The following is a 21,169-nucleotide window of genomic DNA, read 5'->3' as shown; positions in this document are numbered from 1 at the left end:
TGACTTCTAGTTCGAATGAAAGCTGCGGGTCCTGAAACTGTTTTCCAGGCGGTTGATGACGGTATTATATCAGTGGAGACTCTCCCCTGAACCTAATGAGCATGCTTTCACGTCAGCGCACCACCCTCCCCGCGAAACGTCAACTACAGCTTCGAGAGCTGCGAGCTCTTTGATCACATTCACCTAGAATTGAGCTTCCACGCAGAATCTACGTTTCTTCGCATCGGAAACGACGCTTGGTTGAATGGGGTTTCATACCAAATAAATAATCCGACATTACTACAGTAGTTTGCAACCTGTCAAAGGTGCACAGCGGAATTGAAGCCATAATGACGAGCACTCGGCAACTGGTACCAGCCCTCCTCCGTACGTCGGCGCCGGCCGTCAGAGGAACAGCCGCGCGACCAGTATGCGCAAGATCGGTTCACCGTTCTCTCAGCGCTTCCACCAGGCCCTTCGGTCGGCAATTGCAGGCGCCTAGACAGCAAAAGCCTCAATGCCAAATCTTCCACCAATGTCGGACTTATTCAAAACAATCGAAACCGGTCGAGCCGAAGACATCGTCCCTTACCTTTGACCAGGTCAGTGGGTGGTCAGATCCCCCGCCCACCTGAATCGGAGCTCGGGGAGGCAGCTGCTAACCACCGCTTTGCGCCCATTATTTCAGGTCGAAAGACACGTCCTAGATATAAACGAAGGCGCTGATACGAACACGGTCATAATTGGTGAGAAAGTCCTTGAGGACGTCGTCTCACAGCATTCTGGTTGCATGGAATATGCTGTAGCTAACACTGAAGGCCGTGCAACCTTTTCCTCAGACGTTAGGGAACCCCACGAACTCAAGACGACGGGACGCATTCCCTCTGCTGTCAACATACCAATTACGTCACACCCGGACAGCTTCCACATACCTGCAGACGAGTTCCGGCTCAGGTTCGGCTTCGACCGCCCCGCTCTCGACAAAAAGCTGATTGTGTACTGCAAGGCCGGTGTCAGAAGTCGGGCTGCCAAGGCCATGGCCCTTGATGCTGGGTTCGAGCATGTCCATGACTATCCGGGAAGCTGGCTGGACTGGGCCAAGAACACAGACGATATTCAGAAATGATGGCAGATAAGAGGCTACCAGCCATATCTTTATACCTAAACGGGTCCATCGATTGTATAATTATCAATATAATATGACGTTGAACAACACCCAGCCGAGCTTGACGCTTTAGTTTAGTGCGTATTTAGAAGGAATTTTGCTGGTGCGTCTGGATAGTCAAACCTTGATGGTTGTCTTGTGTCAAAGCTGAAATGCAATGCGATAGGTTTGTTGGCTCTAAATAAGATACAAGTACAACACAGTACAACCTTCCGCCGCCGGTACTTTCCGGCGAGCTCTTCAATGCCAAGTTCATCAAGTTTGCGCCTTTCCATCTCCCTTCGCCACAGGACTGTGATGCGCAAAGAATAAGATCTTGATCGTGACAGCTAGCGCAAAGTGCAATGCCACGACCACAATCAGCAGAATCTTGCTGGTCTGGCGGTCTGTGGCGCTCAGGACCGGGTAAAGGTTTCGGAGCAAGAAGGCAACAGAGTAGCCAAAGCCCACAGCCACAAACACAAAGTTTAATATGTCAATCTGCGACCAGCTTATGAGGGCCACGGGGATCCAGATCAGGTTTGCATATCCGTAAAGAGCCCAGCATTCGAGCAGGTTGGCTGACTCGGATCCAAAGTAGCGCAGTGCAAGGAAAAGAACGACCGGGAGGAAGAGTGTGTAGCCGTAAATCAGACCAGCAGCACCTGGGATGAAGAAAACGTGTAAGCAAATGCTTGAGGAAAGCATAAAGCAAGGCTGCACACTTACCACTGAGCAACGTAAAGTCGTATACGAAAGCCTCCGTCGTTCCCCTCGTGGCGAGGTATTGACTTATGGTGCCACCGATGAAAAGGATGAAGATGACCGTCGTGGCGATCCAGAAGGGCCCGTACAAGTCCGGGTTCCCCTCGAGCACATCAAGAAAGTTGGCACGCGGGTACAGTGCCGCCCAACAGCGACTCAGCACGGCCGATGTGTCGACGTCGAAGAATTGCGCATAGTAGGAAACGGTCCAGAGATATCTCTTGCCCGAGACTGTCGACGCTGTCGCTGGTAATGGCAGACCAGAGGACCCGGCACCGCCTACCGCACCTGGCTTCCGCGCACCTGGTGTCGTTTCTGAAAAGGTTGAGTTATGAAATTCGAGGTCGTCTTGGAGATCCGTATGACCTAGGTCGCCCTGTGATCAAATTTCGGGTTAGTAAGAGGCTCCATCTCACGCAGAGATGCTGCGAGAGGCTTTAATGCGGGTAGGCTACCTCGTCGTCAATGTCAACGACGGCGTCGTATCCAGGGCCAGACATTGTGAATTGCAAGTACGAGTTCTCAGAAACACCAAAACTTATATTTTCTATTCACGGCACGTGTTTCGATTGATCTCTTGGGATGTGTATCTTTGAGAAGTAGCATTGGGCGAGGATGGTTAGGTCCCTTAGGGAGATAAGGTCGGAATGGGGCCAGGGAACGCTCGCGACCGGCTTGGCAACACGTAACGGCATCGTGCAGCTTAGTCATCACATTCACCCCGTCTGCTTGCACTTTACCGGCTATGGATAAGTCTCCACCAACTCCTTTCTAAGTTTACGAAATTCACTATCATACTGTAATTAACAATCACGTGCGGCACGGTAGAACAGTAGGCAAGGTATCAGGTATTTTGATGAAAAAATTCATGGAATCATGTTCTGAGGCTCTTTGGATGTATGGCAGCGACAAAGTCCTTGACTTGTCAGATGTCCCTGGCTTCCCTGTGCGCCAAAGCTTTTCCGAAATAACCCCTCCCTGTACTCTCGATGATCGCGAACCGAAAAACCGTGACGCCAAAGACCGTGATGAGGGTGAAATCGTTTATTTGAGCTTCTTCTTGGGGCGAAGCTGGTTCGAGTGTCCACACTTTCTCTTCCTGCAGTTTGTGGCTGTTTGGCGAATTCGATATCAGGTCAGTGATACTGATGCGGCGGTAGTTTATTGGAGGGGACTTGAACATACCACGGGGTGGGAGACGAGCGTAGCACTTGCGGCAAATCTGCTTGTCGCAGTTGAACTTGCTGTAGATCGGTAAAAAAAAAAGGGTCCCAAGTCAGTCAAGCTCAACAACTAAGCAGTCATGTTGAGACGTACCTGGCCAGAGCCTTCAAGCTGGGCTCGATGATACCACCACGCAGGCGGAGGACCAAGTGGAGGGTCGACTCCTATTGTGCGAAAAAGGCTCAGTCAGAATCCGATCCATTCATCGCACGATCGCTGGCTCCAACGAACCTTCTGGATGTTGTAGTCGGAGAGAGTACGGCCGTCCTCCAACTGCTTGCCAGCAAAGATAAGACGCTGTTGGTCAGGGGGAATTCCCTCCTTGTCCTGAATCTTGGACTTCACATTGTCGATCGTGTCCGAGGACTCGACCTCCAAGGTGATGGTCTTGCCAGTCAGAGTCTTCACGAAGCTGCAAGTCGTTCGGATTAGTCGTCGTTCGTCGGTCGGGGCTCGATCGCTTCGCACATCGGGAGTCGATGAAACTTACATCTGCACTATTTCCGCAGTCTTGTCAGCTCATGAACAGCAAATATCAGGGTCAATTAGGCGTTGTGACTTACTCTTGGCGGCTTTCGTAAAGTTCTTTGGTTTGGTGATGTCGGAGTTGAAGGTCAAACAGAAACAACCACCAATTTTGGTGCGAGCGTGAAATCACCCCACGTCTCCAGGGCTCCGCGTTAAAGTGGATCGAAGTCACGTGTACCCCAATTTTCAACCATCAAACTCACTCGCCTTTCTTGGTGAGGCTGTTATTACATGGTTCCCGTTTCTAAAATCAGCGAGAGTTAACATTGACATACTGTATACCATCAACTTGAGTTCTGTTTGGTCACTTACTTCCATTCCATCTGGAGTCGAGGCCTAAACAACGTTCATTTCAGTCCAAAAAGAATCAACATTTCATCGACTCAGAGATGACAGGATCCAGGTTACTGGTCCTAGACCTAGTAGGTTTTGTAACATTGTCTAGTCAAGCTCTCTACTGTTGTCAAGATTCGCGGGAATTTGTTCACGTTTAGGCGGGTGGGTGTATTTCGATATTCATGGTTTTCTTCATCATATCCCTTTATGTGCGCTGATTTAACCTGAAATCGCCTGGTAGGTAGGCTGTGGACAGAATGTGCTGTTTATTTTATGGACACACTCAAGGCCACTCTCTGATTGAGTGAGTGTTTGCAGGATACGATAGAGTCCAGGCGTATTCGCAACCTTGCTCAGCAGCCATTGTTGTCTCATCCAATTTGATCAACATCGAGGTGTTTCAATAATCACTGACACTTGGGCCAGTGCGTGAGAACAAACCATTTGCAGTACCTCTCAGACTTCTTACTATTGATACGAGGCAGACAACACATACCTTCGGAGGTAAGACGACAAAGCGACGGCGTTGTTACGGGAATTAATGTGCACTTTGAATTAGACGGTTAGACGGTTTCTGAGACCCAATTGTTCATGCCCCTTGAATCGCTACGGGGGCCGACCCCGCAGCCAGCCATGGGCGCATTGTTGTCCACTGTTGCAGCCCCATCCAACTGTGTGAGCTGCATGTGAGATGACGCCAGGCGCACGACGCGGTTGCTCCTTGAGCCACTGTGGTTGGCGCGCGTGCACGTTTTATTTACTAAGTATGGCCTTGAGTGCTGTGCAAGTCTCCCATCCCACCTTGTGATACGGCATTAACATCAATAAAAGTCGACATTAATATCCCGCGAACTTTCTGCAACGGGCGAAAAGAAAAACCAAAATCGACAAAATCGACAAAAACTTTATCTATAATTGATTCAAACACGGGAACAACATCCCTGCCCCAGGCTGGCGTCGCAGGTAGCCATGGCCTACCGTTCGCCCTCGAGAGGGCCAAATCGCCAGCCTACAGACGATAACGATGAGTTGGCGCAATCGCTCCGACACCTCTCTCTTTCGGCGAGATCTCCACAAAATGGCACTCAGCGTTCTCCAAGCTCCATGAGCATCTCGAGGTCTCCAAGCTCTTTAAGCGTCCGAGGCGCCGCCCCGCGAAGTCCCCTGGCTGAGGGCGGCCGTCCAGCGTCTCGCGCTGGCACCCCAGGCCTACTGCGCAAGGCTTCAATGAACTCCCTACACTCTGTGAACGGTGTCGCGCCGCCACGCCGGGCAAGCTCCGTCAATATCTCATCCCCTTCGGCTTCACGGTCGCCTCGCCACAGCACCTCGCCGCCGGAGCGGAAGCCAGCTCAGACGGCTGCCTCTGTTGCCCGTGATTACTTCAAGCTTGAGCTGGCAGTCCGGCATGGTGAGCAACCAGACCCCACCTCCGAGACTGTTGTAATTATGCACGACAGCTGCTACGGACATCGATTTTCCCGCCCTCGCACCTCCCGGGCTGCCTTGAGCACGATAGTCGAGCGACCGGAAAGGATCAAGGCGAGCGCACTTGGTGTAGCTGCTGCCTATGTACGTCTGGGAGAGCGACATTCTGATGGAATACATCCCATTGATCCAAGTCTTGATCCTGCGGCAATACCCTCGATACCGTTCCGGATACAAAAGACCACACGTCGGTTGCCGCTGATGTCGCAGGCGGTTACGAACGTACACGGCACCAAGTGGATGGAGGAGCTGAAAATGATGTGTGACTCTGCGGAAACAAAGCTGGCGATGAACGGAAAGGAACTGCAGCGGCCGGACATGCCCAGGGGCCCGGAACAAAACGGGCCGCCGCCAAAGTTCCACGAAGGAGACTTGTATCTCTGCTCCGAGTCGCTGGATGCTCTAGAGGGTTCCCTGGGAGGTGTATGCGAGGCCGTGGATGCTGTCTTCACTCCAGAAAACCCTGCAAAGCGTGCTTTTGTCGCAATTCGGCCACCGGGTCATCACTGCTCTGCTTCGTTCCCCTCAGGATTCTGCTGGGTCAATAATGTGCATGTTGGAATCATGCACGGAATTCTTAGCCATGGACTGACCCATGCGGCCATTATTGACTTTGACTTGCACCATGGTGACGGCTCGCAGGCCATTGCTTGGCAGCACAATACACGCGGTATTGGACTGTCGACGAATGCCGCCTGGTGGAAGAAGCCGTCGATTGGATATTTTAGTCTGCACGACATCAACTCTTATCCATGCGAAATGGGCGACGAAGAGAAGGTCAAAAACGCAAGCTTGTGCATTGAAAATGCGCATGGCCAGAATATTTGGAACGTCCACCTGCTACCATGGAAGACAGAAGAGGACTTCTGGCGGCTGTATGAGTCCAAATACAAGGTACTACTGGACAAGACGAGAGAGTTTCTCAGGGCTCAAACAGAACGCTTCCGAAATGCTGGCCAGAGCAATGTTGCCAAGGGTGCCATCTTTCTCTCTGCTGGATTTGATGCCAGTGAGTGGGAGGGTGCAGGTATGCAACGACATAAAGTCAACGTTCCAACAGAATTCTATGCTCGTCTCACGCGGGATGTCGTCAAGATCGCGGCGGAAGAGGAGACCAGCGTCGAGGGCAGAGTAATTAGCGTCCTCGAGGGTGGCTATAGCGATCGTGCACTTTGTTCGGGTATTTTGAGTCATGTAAGCGGCCTGGCGGGTGACGATCCCGTAGACTTCGCTCCTTTGAAGGGCCTTCGCGGAGAAGTCAATAAAAGGCTAAGTGGAGCAAGCCTCACTCATGCTCGGAGAGAATCTTTCAGCCTCAAGAACACATTCCCCCTCCACCCGTACGAAGCAGAGTGGTGGCATGCTTCAGAACTCGAGCGGCTTGAGACGGTCATGGCTGCCCCGATGGAGGCTCCTGAGCCCAGGAAGCCCCGTAACTGTACGCCCCCGACATATTCATCTCCCACGCAGTCATCTCAAGCCAAGGTGGTGTACAATCCCAGCAAAATCCGTCGGAGTTTGCCATCCACGACCGACGGGAGGAGCTCACCCATGCCCGTACCACGAGCACCAACACCACCACCACCTGATGTTCCATGGACCGTCGCAGCCCATGAGCTTAGCAAACTTTTGATCCCCAGCGATCGTCAAACAGGTAGCTGCAAGCCAGAAGACCTCAACGCAGAGGCGACACGGCAAAGGCGGGATCGCCAGTCTATAGCACTGGCGGCTGCAGCGTCATCGTTGCCATCTCCTACAATAGTTGAGTCCATTGAGGTTGACGAGCCCCCTCGCTCTTCCACGAGAATGTCACTGCGCGAACGGAAGGCCCCGAAGTCATATTCAGAGTCGAATAAGGACGACTTTGCCAAGGGCGATCGCAGAAAGACTGTGGCGGGGCCATCTGTTATTGCAACAGACAAGGTATGATTACTCTGGTCCACGTTTTTGACTGTAGTTTATATGCTAACCCACAAAACAAATCCAGGCTGCAGCAAGGGGTTTTCCTGCGGCCGCCGGGAGGTCTAAGCAAACCCCGAGACGTCTTAGTGCTGCATCGACAGTTGTGTCCGAAGTTCCTGATGGATTCCTGCCCCCTCCAATGAATGGTGCGGTTGTAAGACCCAGCACATCATTGAGTATCAGGCCAGAGTCGTCAATGAGCGTCCGCAGCACGATGACCACTGGTGGATCCCTACCTATCAAAAAGACGCGTGTAGCTCCCATGAAGAAGGATGTAGTCCCGAAGGCCCCCCGCGGTGCAAAGAAAGCTGCGCCTCCGAGCATCCCTCAAATCAAGACGGAGAAGGAAGATGAAGGCCCGAGTCCCGTTGCTTCGCGAGTACCGGCTTCTACATCATCTATGCTAACTCAGCCAAAAGAAAGCAATGATGAGATGGATAGTCTCACTACCAACATGAAAAAAGTCAAGATCACTCTGCTCACAAAGGCGCAAAAGGAAGCTCGCGAGCAGAAGGCAGCTATGCCCACAAACGGCAATCAAGTAGTCACACCTACAGAGGAGCGGTCACCGATTGTTCTCGTACCGGGAAGCGCGCCGGAGCGGATGCAATCAGGACGAAGCATCGCTTCCAAGCCTCCCCTGAACGTTAGTTCGGTCGACTCATCTTCGGGCTATCCAGCCGCTCCCTCGACGCCCGACATGTTCATACCATTCCAGCCGGAAGGTCCGGTCCCGGAGCCACATCCTCAAAGTAACCAGCAGCAGCAGCTCCAATGGCTCCCGCCCAATGTTGGAACGCCGTCTCCCGTGAAGCGACAAGATTTACCGGTATTTTCAGCTACTGGAACGATCCCTTTTGCAAGTGCGACGGGTAAACCATCGTCTCCTTTGCGTGGCGGCACTGATGCTCCTGACAAGACCAGCAGCGGAGTTTCAACACCTATTCCTAAGTCGCGTGTTCAACAAGTCAGGTCAATGTGGGAAGTTCCGGAGACGCCACAGAAGTAGTGGATGTTATTCTTGACGCAGCAACCCCTGGATCTTGTCCTTTTTTGTGCCTTGATGTTGTTACTATTTGGACACGGCATGTTGTTGTACAAAACATGGACAAAGTTTACCGTTTATATTTCCTCACCTGATTATAATCTTTCATCCCAGAGTTGTTTCAGTTTTATTTGCACGGTAGTATGTTGCAAAGCTTTGCTGAACCAACGAGTCCGTGGTACAGAGATACCCCTTTAATCTAGCTTCCTGCCCGAAGTAATATAAATATCGAGCAAATATCCTTGGCTACCATCCCGGCATACGTCAGACACCTTGATGAACTGAAGCATATGGGTATTTGCAAAAGATCTTCGTAGCTGGGACTTTTATTTCACACTGGGTTGGCTTGCCTTTCGGACAACAGGACTGTCTGGAACGTCCTACCTAGCCCAAGGATGGCCGTCGTCCAGAGGCGGCCCATCAAGACCATAAACTGGAATTTTACTCTAATTGGTGGGGCTTGCTCGCGTCGAGTTTGCCTGGCATTTAATATTAGAAGCGAACAACAAAATCCGTCATTCAGAATATCTTGAAGTTTGGTTAGGGGCCGGCGGGCGGATAAAAACGAAGTGTGGTTACCAGACAGACAGCGACCGGTGTGAAACTCATGCTGCAGCCCAGAAGTATAAACCTTATTGATGTCGGATTTGTTCTTTGTTTCCCGCTTCTCTATGCCTGTTTTTTTTTTCAGATCTCTCCGAGGACAACCCAAGGAGAGAGAGAGAGAGAGAGAGAGAGAGAGAGAGAGAGAGAGAGAGAGAGAGAGAGAGAGAGAGAGAGAGAGAGAGAGAAAAAAAGGAATAAGAGGGTAAGAAGAAGTATGGAATTTCCCGTCGTCATATGGACAGCAAACCACGACAAATCTGGAGGGTTCGCCTATGGGTTGCAACGCAGGCGGCCGGAAGCGGTAATAGTTGCTAAGCTAAGACCTTTCACACCCAACTCGGTGAGCGGGAAAACTGGCGGGTCACAATTGGGGTGGCTTTGATTTTTTTTCTTTTTTCTTTTTCTGCGTGGGTGTGCGCCCGCGTTTGGAAAAGCCCGTCCTTGTGGGTGGGTGTGTATTGATAGTGCCAAGTCCCTCCCCCTCCCAAGAGCTTTTTTTTTCTTCTTCTTTTCCTTCGAGCTATACGTGATAAACGGATCCGGTCCCCGGGCTTCTGAAGGTGGGAGGAGATTGAGCCAAGATTTACAGTCACATCTAGATTCTGCGGCCATTCGTGTTTCCCCCGGACAAAAAAAGAATGCCATTCGTGATGGGTGCATAAACTGGGACTGTACATAATGTAATTATGTAGTAGCGAGGGAACGGATAGTTCTACGATATGGTATGCAAAAATGGATGTGATGCCGGTCTTGGCACCGGGGAGGGTCATGAATTTTATAGTTAGCCTAGTAACTTCGTAAAAGCATGAGGGATTTGAATCTTCCCCCTTGGCTTTCGCGTAGCAGGAAAGAATACGCAAATTTCCGATCCGGGTTTTGCGGCTTGCTGTTGGAAGCAAAGTTTCTTCTGCACGTTGCCTCCATCGTGGATATCAGGGGTGCCAGATCCAACCAGCGCGATGATAGTGGCCTCTCGCATTTGCAGTGGAGACGTAAGTAAGACATCTAGATGGCATGATGGATAGTATTGCTTGAGATGGGAAATTTTGAGCTCCCCACCGTGTTTGTCCCTATGCCAGCCTGAGAAGAAAATATCCGGCTCTTGTGACTGTATGGATATGGGTATGGAAATGCAAGATGATAAAACGGTTATTGTGGATGGCGGGGAAAGAAACACATACAGAAGAGAAAAGCGGGGTTGAACTTATTGCGCGATATAATTATTGTCTTTACTTCTTCTACCTTATGATCAGTAACCAAAAATTAAGTCGTTTTCAGACAGGATACTCCGGGGCCCCGGTCAAGGGAGATTGTACTACGTACTATAAGTAAGCAAGGGACGGCACTTCAAGCCTTGTTTTATTGATCTTGCTAGGGTGTAAGAGAAAGGGAAAAGGTTGATACAGCCCCAAGGGCCCCCACAAGGTGATCATGGCGAGAGGCAAGAAAGGCTATCTTTGAATGACCTATCAGTTATTTAATACTGGTCTGTCATTATGGCGGTGAGTCGGGGGCCACTAAAAGAACTTGAGTGCCAACCTAGGTAGGTACTGTACTGTACGGTTCGGTAGGTATTATTTTAACAATCAACGAAACCAAGGGTTAAAGTATATGGGATTGTATGTAAGATGCCAGCCGTGTCTTGGGTTAGATACTCCCTATGGTTTTGGGGTTATTCTTTTCCCGCGACTTTCATAAGAAGCAAGCAGTGACATCAGCTGTCAATTTCAACGTCTAATATTGGATGGAAAAACTGCAGTAGTTGACTTAGTCAAAGCCGCACGTAGCTCCATGTCTTGGCTGTGCAGACCCTTCCTTGTGTGACGCTAACATTGATCTGGATCATTGCATCATGTACCTAGGTGGTAGTCGGTTCCTTGATGCAGTAGCGAAAAACCGTTGTCAAAGTGGGGAGCAAGGGGATAGTAGGGGCTTGCGAAATGTCAAGATAAAACGGCAGGGGATGTCACATATTCGTCAGGTCAGCCGGAAGGGGGTTTTGGGAATGGTCCATTGGCGCGGAGAATAGGAAGAAGGACATACAGTACACACACATATGTAAGGTATGTATGTACATTACATTAGCGGACGGCACTGGGGCTGGGCAACCATGAATTTGATCAGTGATTGACGTCCTTGACAAAGCTAGCAAGCAAACAAACGCCGTGGACATAAAGTAGAAACATTGCATATAGCTTTGAGTTTGAGTTTTGAGCCTCTGGTAGGTCGCCTACGGGTGAACTCAACTCAGTAAGCAGCACTACGCAAGAAAACAGGAGGCGACCTCCGATAATGTCCGAAGTTCAGCAGACAATTACCCCGCCACATCGTACGTATATTTCGTCCGTGATGATAGATCCATGGAACTGTTGCGCCCTTCTGCCCGGTACGGGGCAAAATGCGGATTAACGGACGGCCGCGCGGGCTTCACTGGTACTGACTGTACTGTAATAATACTCCGTAGCTTCGTAGGTCAGTCTTAGGTCAGTCAATACACGACACCAGACGGCGTTGCTGCTGGTTTGGAGATGAAATCAATCCATGGGCAAGTCCCGCAGGGAGAAGGAGAAGGGTGTACTACTGGTAAGGGTAATCCTTGTCAAGCAACGTCCGCGCCAGGGGACCCTCGGCTTCATCGCCAATCGGCAGCGGTCCGGTAAGGGAGCGGAAGAAAGTGGCCGATTGAAATGAGAAATCCAGGTCCAAAGGTCGCCCGCTGGAGAGAGAAAAAAGAAAAAAAGAGAAAGAGGCTTTCGTACATGGTCGGGGCACCTGGTGCGCAAGCCTGTCCAGAGTCGTTCTAGTCTGGTCTGTTCTCTGGTGGGGCACCGTGACATTGAGGGTACTTTGTGATTTTGTCAAGTTTGCAACCTGAATATCATCGCTTACCTAAGGTGGAGACCAATTGCTTTTTTCTTGCCTAGGTAGTTGTCCAGTCGACTGAGGTAGATACCTACCTCTGAGGTGTAGGTACCTTAGGTTTTCAGGGAGAGGGAAGATGAGTGCCTCTGGGCGATGATGTAAACATTTAGTTACATTGAGAATTACGACGGCCGGACCTTATCAAAGTATGCTCATGTACGTAGTAAATAGGCACTTTGTCACGTACTTTTTGTTGTACCTGTTATGTACGTGGTAATGAAAGCTTGGTGCGGTACGATGCTGCCAGTGGTTGCTTGGTCTCTCCTCATCGAGCAAATCGCATCCATGTACGGTAACCATAAATTCTCCTGCACCGGTCCCAGGAAGCAACCGGGCGGCAACGCCTCCTCCGCGTCCCCTCCCGCGATTTTCCAATCCTGTCTTAGTCAAGCAGTAATTAACGAAATTGGACATCAAACGCAATTTCTTTACAGCAAAGTTCCCACCGACGCCGTTGTTTGCAAGGAGGTGGTAGAGGCTTTGGGTGGGGTTCTTGTAGGTACTCTGTATGGATGTCCTGGGTGAGAAGGCTATACGATTTGGGATTGGTCAAGGCATTTCATGCAGGCTCTTCCATTTTGGGCAAAAAGCTACAACTCAAGACGGCTCGCTTGCCTTTACCTGCCTGCGTTGGGTAGCTAAGGTAGCCAAGGTACCTTATAGGTTGGATGATTCCTCCCCGACATGCCATCGCAAGGTTACTTCGCATCGGCGAGATGGTCTGAAGTCCTACAGTTTTTTTTGAGCCGTCATATTGCGTGTATGGTAATTAACTACCTGGTATGTTGGCTATGTTCCTTGAGGATCTGAAAAAAAGAAAAAAAAAAAAAAAAAAAAAAAAGAGTTGGTGACTAGGAGGGAAAAGAAGCAATTGTAGGCTAGCCTTCCTTGGTAGGTGGGAAATTTATTGAAATAGTCCATACCACGTACAGAAGCACGAATACTGTAGCTGGGTAACCCGGTACCGCGTGGCAGGCAAGCTATTACAGTAAACTCCAGTATCAACGTAATACCGACAGTACGAAATAGGATCCAAGGAAGCTCTTCCAGGTTGTGTTCTGGGCCTATTTTAGGTGTAGCCTTGAAACACACCTTGGACTCTAACCTGGGTGCCCTTGTCTTTTGATGGATGGGATGGCCCCTGCTCAAAACGGACGGCATCCCGGATCGGAAGTTCTTATGGAAGGGCAACGAACAACTTGAGGCAGGGGCGGTGCGCGAATAGTCAATCAAAATCGACTCCTCTTTCTGGAATTTTTCTTTCCTGAGTGGGCTGGCAACAGTCATCGCTACCTTTCTGAGGCTAGCTTTGTCTGTTATTAAGTGACGACTGTGTTGTGGGCAGGCACTTGCTTACGGTACCTGGCCGTACCTACAGTAGGTAGGTAGATACCTAGATACAGTACCAGTACCATAAATAAACCTTTCGTTTTCCAAAACAAAACTGTTCATTTATGACATATCCACCCTTTGAAGCAAAAATCTGCCCATAACTACACCTATGCGTTGCACACCAGAGGATGAGGTGGATGACCTAGGCTCAACCTTTTTGGCTCCTCACATCAGATGAATGCTACTCCAAAGGACATGCCAAACATTTGTCTTCCATCCCATCTTGCCACCCACAACAAGTCAATACCACCTCGTTCAAGAGCCTCTTTCGGACGAACGATGCCGGATCCACGCCATTGCTTTTTTTCCCATTCTCATACATAAGGTATCCAGGTGGCCATTCGTCCGTAACCCCTGTTAACCCTGCTTCACCTTGGCATTTTTAACCTCCCTTGCTCACGTCCCATCGCTCCATATATACGGAGTACCTACCTGGACAAGAAACTTGATCACATATTATCTTTACTTCTTGGTATTATTACAACTTAGCTCAGTAGCCCAGTTACTTTGGCAGCCAGGTTGCTGTCCTTGGTGCAAAGCCCTGGTATACTTATCAAACCCAACGGACCCCCCGGCTCGCTGTTTCATCGCATAGATACAGTACTATGGATTCCATGTTCCCTAAGACGCTGGCGATGCTTCACCGTACACCGGTAAGCCGTTGACGCAATCGACCGCACACCTATACCTATCTCTCAACCGATCCACTGCCGTGTCTGCTGTGCCTGGAGTTGGCAGACACTTTGTCCGTCGCAGGCTGCCACGAAGCAAATAGATGAAAAGGGGGAAGGATCAAGTCCGGCACCAAAGAATCGGTACATAGCACGCGAGGTGCTGTTACACGCGATTGTCTGTTCGCTGTCCGTTACACATCGCGATCTCGGATCGCATATCACTTCAGATTGCAGCGGCTACTGCGTCACTTTACCACCATCTCGTCAAGACAAGTGGCTTAGATCACGGGAGAGTGGGACCTTCACCGAACCACTTTCTGAACCCAACCCGGGCAGGTCCTGACCTCTCGTCCCGACAGGGCTGGTGCGTCCAGACCGCGACCGCTTCACGGCAGCTTGAGGATTCGCTACGAAGTGAGAACACTGCTTGAAGCGTCGCTTTTTTCACTCTACTCAAGCGGTGAAGTCCGTCGGCAAGCGCCTGGTACAAGGGTCCACCGAAACGTACCCTGTGCCCCGGCAGTATAACCGTCACAAGTTTGTGAACTGTCACAATACACCCACTGGTTGGTTCTTATCACAAGAAGCACCTAAGGTCACTTTCCCACGTATAGCTTGTATTCTATATAATCGTACCAAGATCCAGCTTCTCGGATTCTGGAACTACTCCAACACCAAGAACAACGCAGGACCCAACGAAAGCTACCACGCCCATACTCGTTATTAGCCTACTTGTCGCTATCATACTACACCAACACTGTCTTAGGACACCAACACGCTACCTACGCACTAGCCCTGTAAGCTGATATAGCCCGCCTCGATACCGACCTTGGTCTTCCACAGCTGACATTATCTAAAAGTCTAGCCTTTACCACCCAAGAAGCTCGACCAAATTTTCAACAGTCCAGCCCCATACAGAACACCGAATATCTGTGCATCGAGACAGAAACGAAACAAAGATGGCGGTTTCGCAGTGCCCTCATGACTTCCAGATGCTCAAGTCGCCCACGTCATTACTCCAATGGGTCTGCGCAGCCTGCCAAGCAGGTCCTCTCCAGCTAGTCTGGGAGTGCAGGTGGTGCAAGACCAAAAGGTGCAGCGGCTGCTATTATGACGGTTGCCGGTGAGCTTTGCCGGCTGAGGCCAGTAAAGCAAGAGGAGGCTGGACTTTAGGGGAAAGCTGGGGTTTGTGGCAAGACTAGCAACCCCCCCAGGTACGCCAAAAATATCTTTGCATGGAGGTTAGAATCGGAGCTAATCCCGTATACGACATTTTTAGGTCTGTGTCAAGGAGGGACAATACGACACCTCGCCAACAGGAAACAGCAACCGAAGCAACAGCTCTGATATTCTCTACAGTCCGGAAAAGTCTTTCTTTTTTTTTTTTCCTTCTCTCGGCGACTTCCGGTGTCCGACTCTTGCTGTTCGAATACCAGCGACATGTTCGGATGCTAGGCTGGAGTAGCCGATCTTGACGCCCGACAGGAACTGTGGTTACCCGTTCCTATATGCGGCGAGAGATGGCTGGTGCGAGTATCACAGTCGAGTGCAGGTGTAACGAGCCCTCGATCTAGATGACTGACTCCCCTTCTCCTTCTCTGGCCTCATTTCGCAAATGTGCTCATGACATACTTTTCCTTCTCTTGTGCTTCTTGTTTTATTCTTCTATTTTATTTTAGGTTGTCTTTTAACCCCCATTGGCTCTGTTTTCCTTCATGGAGTATCATCGGCTTTGTGGGTTGCGGTTTGGCAAAAAGAAAAGCCCAGTCTTCTACTTGCTCCCTGATTTCTTTTCACTTTTACCACCATTCTGGTTTTTTACTTGGCGCTGATTTTGATAGGCCGCCTTTTCGGCTTGTTGTTGCTTCTATTGGACTCAGATACCCCTGTCGCTTTTTCGACCTTGATTCTTTTGTGTTTGGTCGAGATTGGTGACGGCAGTCTGCGTTCTGTGGAATATTACAGTTGAATCAAGAGATATTTCTTTTAGCAATCAGCCTCACTGGGAATTCCCATATCTGACTAGTCGCCCTTTGCTTCTGTCCAATTCTCTGCCAAGGTTGAAAATCTCCGCAGTGTAGTCGGCATTTGGTGTGATACTTGATCGGAATATCAACAAACAAGGTGGGATTATATAGATGGGGTGGTAACACAATGTCACAGCGACCCCGATCGCTGGGAACCAGGCACAGACGAGCGGTGAGGCAACACATGGGATTTCCAAGGTCCATTTATCTGCCGTAGAAATTTGACGACACACATGCAGGTTGCCGCAAAGTCGTCATGAATCTGCATTCGTTCAGGTGTAACCCTGTGTTTGTTTACTGAATGGGTGGAGGTATCACGCGCGGAACTGAGGTATCTTTTTTTCCCTCTTCGGCATGTCACAATAAACAACAATAAAAGGGGCCCCAAATATACTCGCCTCGTGGTCGCTTTCCATGTGCGACTCGACTCGCAAAATTTGGGCCGGGACGACGGGAACGGGTCATTATCTGATTCGTGATATGGGAAGCACTATACTCCCTTTTTTTTTGGTCTCTCACGAAAAGAAAAGAAAAAGTTACTTTTTACCCTGAGGGTACCGAGGTACCTAGGTAGGTAGGTAGGTACCCAATGTCGGTAGTCGTCCAGCTATCTGGCAGGATGCTCTCCCATTGGCGACATGTCCACAACGCCAACTAGACCAGAAGCAGCTAGGGGATGGTTTCTATATTTCTTTCTTCTGTTTCTTTTGTATTTTTCCATCCTTGTCGGCAATTTCTGTCGGCAAAGTTCAAACTGCCTGTGCCTGTGCGTGTCGCTTTCAGCTCTTAACTCAGGTACTCTGTTATGGGCAACGCAGCCCGAAATAGGCTCCTGGGGGGTCGTGTCATGTAGAAAAGCGTCGGAGGCGAGCGAGGGTACGAGAAATTTGGGTTCATGCTGCGAGCCGGGACTAAAGGGGTTTTTTTTTTGGCAGTTTGGGAGGTCGGATTGGACCCGGTACATAAGCCCCGGGATGTCACTATATGGACAGAGCAGCCGAGAAGTGGTCCTTTAGCGCTTCTAGTTCTAGAAGTCAGATCCGGTACCTTGGCTCGCTTGTGAGGGATAAGTGGGTTTCCCAGGGTTTCTTTCGTCTTTCTTCTTTTCCGTCTCTCTCTCTCTTTTGTTGCGCCCGTTGTCATGGATGCACTAGCGAAACAGACAACGCTGGAATGGGTAAAAGTCCTCGTCTCCGAAACGAGTGTTTCAAGCCGATTGGCAAAAGCTGGCGAAATCTTCGTCTAACCCGTAGTAATGGCTAATCTTAGACTGCCACGCAAATCGGGGCTGGAAGAAAGTTGACATATAACTCAGCCCTTCGTGGACATGAATTCCAAGCACAACAAGTCCCCCTTTTTCTCCAACGGAGATGGCAGTCGTGGAAGCGGATAAAAGTAATAGTGCCGAGGGGGAAGCATGGAAACGAAAGCAACGCACCCCCTCACCCTTATGTCCGTTGGTTACTCCAGTCTCACAGCTGACGAGGCCTCAGGAGAGTGTTGTTCAATGTCCAGTAGGACAACCGCGTCCAAGCTTTGAGTCATGGGACCTTTTATTTGTTCAAAGTTGCTGTTACTGCTGTAAATGCGTGCACAACAGCAGCAACCAATGTAGCTTGAACATGTGTGATCGGCTAAACAATTAAAGCGCTTTCCAAAGACCAAGTAATGAATGCCACGCAGCTTGGGTTACTTTCTTGTATCAAAAACCCAAAAAAGGAGCAGTAAATGAGGCCGTATTATTGTCGTTTTTATCGGATCTCCAGCCTCAACGCGTCATATTGTACGTAAACCGAGCTTGTCAGTAGTGCAGACTCGTAGTTCTGCGCGGCATATGGCAGGCTCAACACGATCTTGTTCTCCCCCGGCTTAAGAAGGGTCGGGTCAAAGGTGAACTTGTGAGCTAGGTTGAAGCAGATGACTGCCGACCTTACACCACATGAGCTCGAATGGTAATATCTAGGTAGTCACCGGCAATCAGAACAGGGCCAGCACGCCGGCATAAAGCATGAAGGAGCAAGTTCACTCACGGGATGATCCAGGGGGCAAGATCGGCGCCGTTCACGTTCACGGTGTACGCCAGGTTGGCGTGCGGTTCGCTGGCGTTGAAAACATCTGTGTTGCCCGCTGCCGTTTTTGCCCCTGCCAGTTGCACCGTAAAGGTAGCCTCCCTCTTCTTCTGTATGTTTTCCTCGTTGACGTCGAATTTGATGGTCCAGTTGTTGACGTCTCCATTTCCAACTTTTGGTTCGAAGTCGTCAGTATAATGAGCTTTGACTTGACTAGACATACCCCTTGAATAACACAACTCACAGTATGGTTCGGGCCGACGATGATTCCCACGGCCTCCAAATACGCTCCAATGAATGTAGTTCATGTCATCGACCTCCTTGCTCTCCCCCACCTTGAATGTGACCCCGTTGGGGAAATCCTCCACGAAGTCATAGGCGCCCCAATAGATCCGATACTGCTCTGGCTGCAGGGGCTTGGTCTGGTCCGGCTCGTAGCCATGCTTGAACTCGCCGCTACTCTTATCCGGCGTTCCGATGCGAAATATCTCGGTGCCGGCTGACTCCTCACGCCAGCGGGCATGTGTACGTGGAGTAGTGGGTGAAACCGAAACGACAACGTCGTCCTTGACATAGTCACCGAAGATACCGTCAGCTATTATGGTTAGTCGATAGCTACCGTGCGCAACTCGGGGGATGGCGGCATCGCCGTTGGGTGATATTCGAGTCCAGTATTGCAGCGCCTTTGTGTCGTAGACATTGTCTTGATGGTAGTGATGGTTCTCGGTGAGAATCTGTCATTTATACATCAGAAAGACGCGTCAGAAACATCGTGCAGTCCAGTTTACAGAACACAGGAGGTTTGGTTACTGACTGCCACGGGATTCTGAGCACTTTGAGGAAGATCTACATGCAGTCGAAAGGTCGAGCGGCTGGAAGTCGGGACGTAATTGGTGACGAAAGGAGCAATGACATCGTAGAACTCGGCATTCCAAGTCGGGTCAGCGTACTGTTCGGCGTCCTGTCGCAAGTCGTGTATGGATGCCCCGGCTGGGCCATGATTGAAGTAAAAGAAGGACTACAAAGGATCGTTAGCCTACTCCCCGTCACGTAGGCTAGAAAGAACTCACTGGGCCAAAAGTACGATCAAAGCCATTGGTAATGTTTGGCTAATTTAAATGTTAGTCTTTGATATATCGCTCAAGAACGCCACACTGGCGTTGCTCACAGTTTGTTCGCCATGATGGTTTGAGACTGTATATTACACCCTTTTTAGCACACAGCCCATGATTGCTTATATCAGGCGGCTTAGCCTACCCATGTAGTTGTACACAATCCCATCGACCACCAGATCGGAGTGCAGTGGCCCTCCAAAGTAGGTGTCAACCGTATTATGGACGAGAAAGGCACCGTAGGTGGTGTTATCAGGTGTTTTTGTGCCGTCAGCGAACCTAGCCACGAACTGTTAGAGTATGAGCAGGTTGTGCGAAATTCCATATTGGGATCCTCCCAGTGAGCACGCACATCCCATGAGCTTTATGATCCTTCCAAACATCCATAAAGGTGTACTTGGTAAAGTAGTCAGACTCCTTCTGGACATAAGCATCGTTAGTAGTATTCCCAAGCCACCAGGTAGCATCCTGAACGACAACCTGGTTCTTGACAGCCTCTACTCCAGGAAGTGGAGCAAATTGACGTTCATTCGTGACAAGATGGGTGTATATGTCCGTGCTGGGCCTAAAGAGCGTCCTCAACTCCTGTAAATTTCTCAGGAAAGGGTGCGTCTCGTTGTAGTACGCCACTCTTGAGAAAGTATGCAAGCCAGTTTCGCCATCGCGGATGAACCAGTACTGCTCCATGATCTGGCCTGTGTCTCGATGCGTGTCTCGCATTCTGACGCCGGCCCAGGTGGCATTGTCGCTCCAGAAGGCGTACTCTGATCGATGTGTTCCAGGCGTCCAGAAGCCCGATGGTGTACAGTAGCAGTCCAAGTACGGCCCTTGACCGGTGGACCCCGATGGCCTTCCGAGCATGTCCATCCCATCCAGCTGTACGGATGTCATAACGCCATTTGTCTTGTCAATCTCGGTATAAAGCCGGTCGTTGGCCAGCACATACTTTCCACCCTGTTCGCGGGCGTCGAGTTTGGCATTTACCATTCGCAAAGTGATGCCTGAAAAGGCGGCCAGGATTCTGATGAGCTGCATCTTGCTGCCATGAATATCGAACCAAGCTATATGAAATTCAGACAACCACCAGGATCCCGAAGAGGATTGTCCCAAATGAAGGCGAGCGGTCCTCTATACGAAGGATACACATGATTAGGAACTCGCGGAACTTAAAACCTTGAAGCCTGTGATGATGCTTGTAAGTCCTCGGGAGAACAAGGAGCGAACCGAGTCGTAAATTGGAGAAATGACTTCAACCGGCTCCCCGCAGTCCGCTCCGTCGATGCCACCAATTATATGTCTCCAGCACTGTCCCAAGCTCAATCATCGCTTGACCATTGCATCAGACATTGTAAATGAAGTAGCGCTCGGCTTCTCTCCATACAACTGTACGTAAAAAAAAGGTCCCACCGCCCAGGGAAGTCCCCAGTGCAACATGGCCAAGCTCATGATTAAATGGGGGAAAGTATGCACGAGGTATGAAGAACTGCAATGGATGTCGTTCAGTCAGACATATAGTAGCAAAGACCTAAGAAAGATAGAGGGGATATGAGGAGGAGTTTGCGTTGGGCTAATGCAGGCTCTCTACCGTCAGGTAAGGTATGGTAGGTACATCAGGTAGGCGGTACTATGTAGGTAGTTTTAGAGTCTTGGGGCTTGCAGGAACATTTGCGATCGATATGTTTGACAGAGGAAAAAAAAAAAAGAAGAGATTGAAGGGTTGGGTAAAGTAAGGTAGGTACCTTTCATTCCCGTCCAAGGTTTGCAGACAACCAGCCAAACAAGCACGTTTTCCACAACAAGCTCCAGTGGTGACTGCCTAGAGTAAGCTGCTTTGGGTATCCTGGAATTTGTGTGTGCAAACGGGAATCATAGACTGCACCGAAGGCGGGGCTTGCA

At 50.1% G+C, this 21,169-nt stretch overlaps 8 protein-coding genes across 8 annotated transcripts; 3 read left to right on the top strand and 5 right to left on the bottom strand.

The window, feature by feature from the left end:
- The first annotated feature begins 13 nt into the window (after nt 1-13).
- Nucleotides 14-1,227, top strand: MGG_06046 (uncharacterized protein). The gene is made up of 3 exons (XM_003711849.1): nt 14-581; nt 668-725; nt 819-1,227. Exons 1-3 carry the CDS (start codon nt 330-332, stop codon nt 1,103-1,105), a joined length of 597 nt encoding a protein of 198 aa, XP_003711897.1. The 5' UTR covers nt 14-329; the 3' UTR covers nt 1,106-1,227.
- On the bottom strand, nt 1,139-2,509 carry MGG_06045 (uncharacterized protein). Its single transcript, XM_003711848.1, has 3 exons — nt 2,344-2,509; nt 1,853-2,264; nt 1,139-1,788 (listed from the first exon to the last, which is right to left on the bottom strand). Exons 1-3 carry the CDS (start codon nt 2,386-2,388, stop codon nt 1,400-1,402), a joined length of 846 nt encoding a protein of 281 aa, XP_003711896.1. The 5' UTR covers nt 2,389-2,509; the 3' UTR covers nt 1,139-1,399.
- A 99-nt stretch (nt 2,510-2,608) lies between these two features.
- Nucleotides 2,609-3,773, bottom strand: MGG_06044 (ubiquitin-60S ribosomal protein L40). The gene is made up of 6 exons (XM_003711847.1): nt 3,676-3,773; nt 3,603-3,609; nt 3,344-3,524; nt 3,206-3,276; nt 3,074-3,132; nt 2,609-3,000 (listed from the first exon to the last, which is right to left on the bottom strand). Coding segments are annotated over exons 1-6 (387 nt in total). The 5' UTR covers nt 3,677-3,773; the 3' UTR covers nt 2,609-2,932.
- A 120-nt stretch (nt 3,774-3,893) lies between these two features.
- Nucleotides 3,894-8,739, top strand: MGG_06043 (histone deacetylase HOS3). The gene is made up of 4 exons (XM_003711846.1): nt 3,894-4,138; nt 4,222-4,740; nt 4,808-7,387; nt 7,452-8,739. The coding sequence occupies exons 3-4, from the start codon at nt 4,946-4,948 to the stop codon at nt 8,433-8,435; spliced, it is 3,426 nt and encodes a 1,141-aa protein (XP_003711894.1). The 5' UTR covers nt 3,894-4,138; nt 4,222-4,740; nt 4,808-4,945; the 3' UTR covers nt 8,436-8,739.
- A 1,143-nt stretch (nt 8,740-9,882) lies between these two features.
- On the top strand, nt 9,883-11,768 carry MGG_16747 (uncharacterized protein; the record flags this gene model as incomplete). Its single annotated transcript, XM_003711845.1, has 8 exons — nt 9,883-10,069; nt 10,360-10,405; nt 10,649-10,696; nt 11,059-11,144; nt 11,273-11,298; nt 11,354-11,406; nt 11,542-11,545; nt 11,628-11,768. The coding sequence occupies 8 exons, from the start codon at nt 9,883-9,885 to the stop codon at nt 11,766-11,768; spliced, it is 591 nt and encodes a 196-aa protein (XP_003711893.1).
- A 292-nt stretch (nt 11,769-12,060) lies between these two features.
- Nucleotides 12,061-13,286, bottom strand: MGG_16746 (uncharacterized protein; the record flags this gene model as incomplete). The annotated part of the gene is made up of 3 exons (XM_003711844.1): nt 12,061-12,083; nt 12,187-12,376; nt 13,092-13,286. The coding sequence occupies 3 exons, from the start codon at nt 13,284-13,286 to the stop codon at nt 12,061-12,063; spliced, it is 408 nt and encodes a 135-aa protein (XP_003711892.1).
- Nucleotides 13,287-14,518: 1,232 nt separating this feature from the next.
- On the bottom strand, nt 14,519-14,915 carry MGG_16745 (uncharacterized protein; the record flags this gene model as incomplete). Its single annotated transcript, XM_003711843.1, has 3 exons — nt 14,519-14,574; nt 14,702-14,767; nt 14,852-14,915. The coding sequence occupies 3 exons, from the start codon at nt 14,913-14,915 to the stop codon at nt 14,519-14,521; spliced, it is 186 nt and encodes a 61-aa protein (XP_003711891.1).
- A 1,693-nt stretch (nt 14,916-16,608) lies between these two features.
- On the bottom strand, nt 16,609-21,109 carry MGG_06041 (rhamnogalacturonan lyase). The gene is made up of 9 exons (XM_003711842.1): nt 21,013-21,109; nt 19,626-20,756; nt 19,419-19,552; nt 19,330-19,355; nt 19,232-19,270; nt 18,976-19,179; nt 18,406-18,895; nt 18,123-18,333; nt 16,609-18,051 (listed from the first exon to the last, which is right to left on the bottom strand). The coding sequence occupies exons 2-9, from the start codon at nt 20,306-20,308 to the stop codon at nt 17,844-17,846; spliced, it is 1,995 nt and encodes a 664-aa protein (XP_003711890.1). The 5' UTR covers nt 20,309-20,756; nt 21,013-21,109; the 3' UTR covers nt 16,609-17,843.
- Nucleotides 21,110-21,169: the final 60 nt, after the last annotated feature.

The sequence above is a fragment of the Pyricularia oryzae genome, chromosome 3 (assembly GCF_000002495.2).
Source record: "Pyricularia oryzae 70-15 chromosome 3, whole genome shotgun sequence".
NCBI classification, from domain to species: domain Eukaryota; kingdom Fungi; phylum Ascomycota; class Sordariomycetes; order Magnaporthales; family Pyriculariaceae; genus Pyricularia; species Pyricularia oryzae.
Note: the sequence above shows the minus strand (reverse complement) of the source record. Positions and strands in the feature narration are given on the sequence as shown.

Bases quoted from the DNA above. Each gene is read 5' to 3' on its own strand.
- MGG_06046 (XM_003711849.1), top strand. From the start codon at position 330: ATGACGAGCACTCGGCAACTGGTACCAGCCCTCCTCCGTACGTCGGCG. The intron at 582-667 runs GTCAGTGGGTGG...CCATTATTTCAG, and splicing joins CGTCCCTTACCTTTGACCAG to GTCGAAAGACACGTCCTAGA. The intron at 726-818 runs GTGAGAAAGTCC...CCTTTTCCTCAG, and splicing joins TACGAACACGGTCATAATTG to ACGTTAGGGAACCCCACGAA.
- MGG_06045 (XM_003711848.1), bottom strand. From the start codon at position 2,388: ATGTCTGGCCCTGGATACGACGCCGTCGTTGACATTGACGACGAG. The intron at 2,265-2,343 runs GTAGCCTACCCG...ATTTGATCACAG, and splicing joins TCGTTGACATTGACGACGAG to GGCGACCTAGGTCATACGGA. The intron at 1,789-1,852 runs GTAAGTGTGCAG...TCTTCATCCCAG, and splicing joins CGACTTTACGTTGCTCAGTG to GTGCTGCTGGTCTGATTTAC.
- MGG_06044 (XM_003711847.1), bottom strand. The intron at 3,277-3,343 runs GTTCGTTGGAGC...TTCGCACAATAG, and splicing joins CCGACTACAACATCCAGAAG to GAGTCGACCCTCCACTTGGT. The intron at 3,133-3,205 runs GTACGTCTCAAC...ACCGATCTACAG, and splicing joins AGCTTGAAGGCTCTGGCCAG to CAAGTTCAACTGCGACAAGC.
- MGG_06043 (XM_003711846.1), top strand. From the start codon at position 4,946: ATGGCCTACCGTTCGCCCTCGAGAGGGCCAAATCGCCAGCCTACAGAC. The intron at 7,388-7,451 runs GTATGATTACTC...AAACAAATCCAG, and splicing joins CTGTTATTGCAACAGACAAG to GCTGCAGCAAGGGGTTTTCC.
- MGG_06041 (XM_003711842.1), bottom strand. From the start codon at position 20,308: ATGCAGCTCATCAGAATCCTGGCCGCCTTTTCAGGCATCACTTTGCGA. The intron at 18,896-18,975 runs GTCAGTAACCAA...TATAAATGACAG, and splicing joins GTGCTCAGAATCCCGTGGCA to ATTCTCACCGAGAACCATCA. The intron at 18,334-18,405 runs GTGAGTTGTGTT...TCGAACCAAAAG, and splicing joins TCGTCGGCCCGAACCATACT to TTGGAAATGGAGACGTCAAC.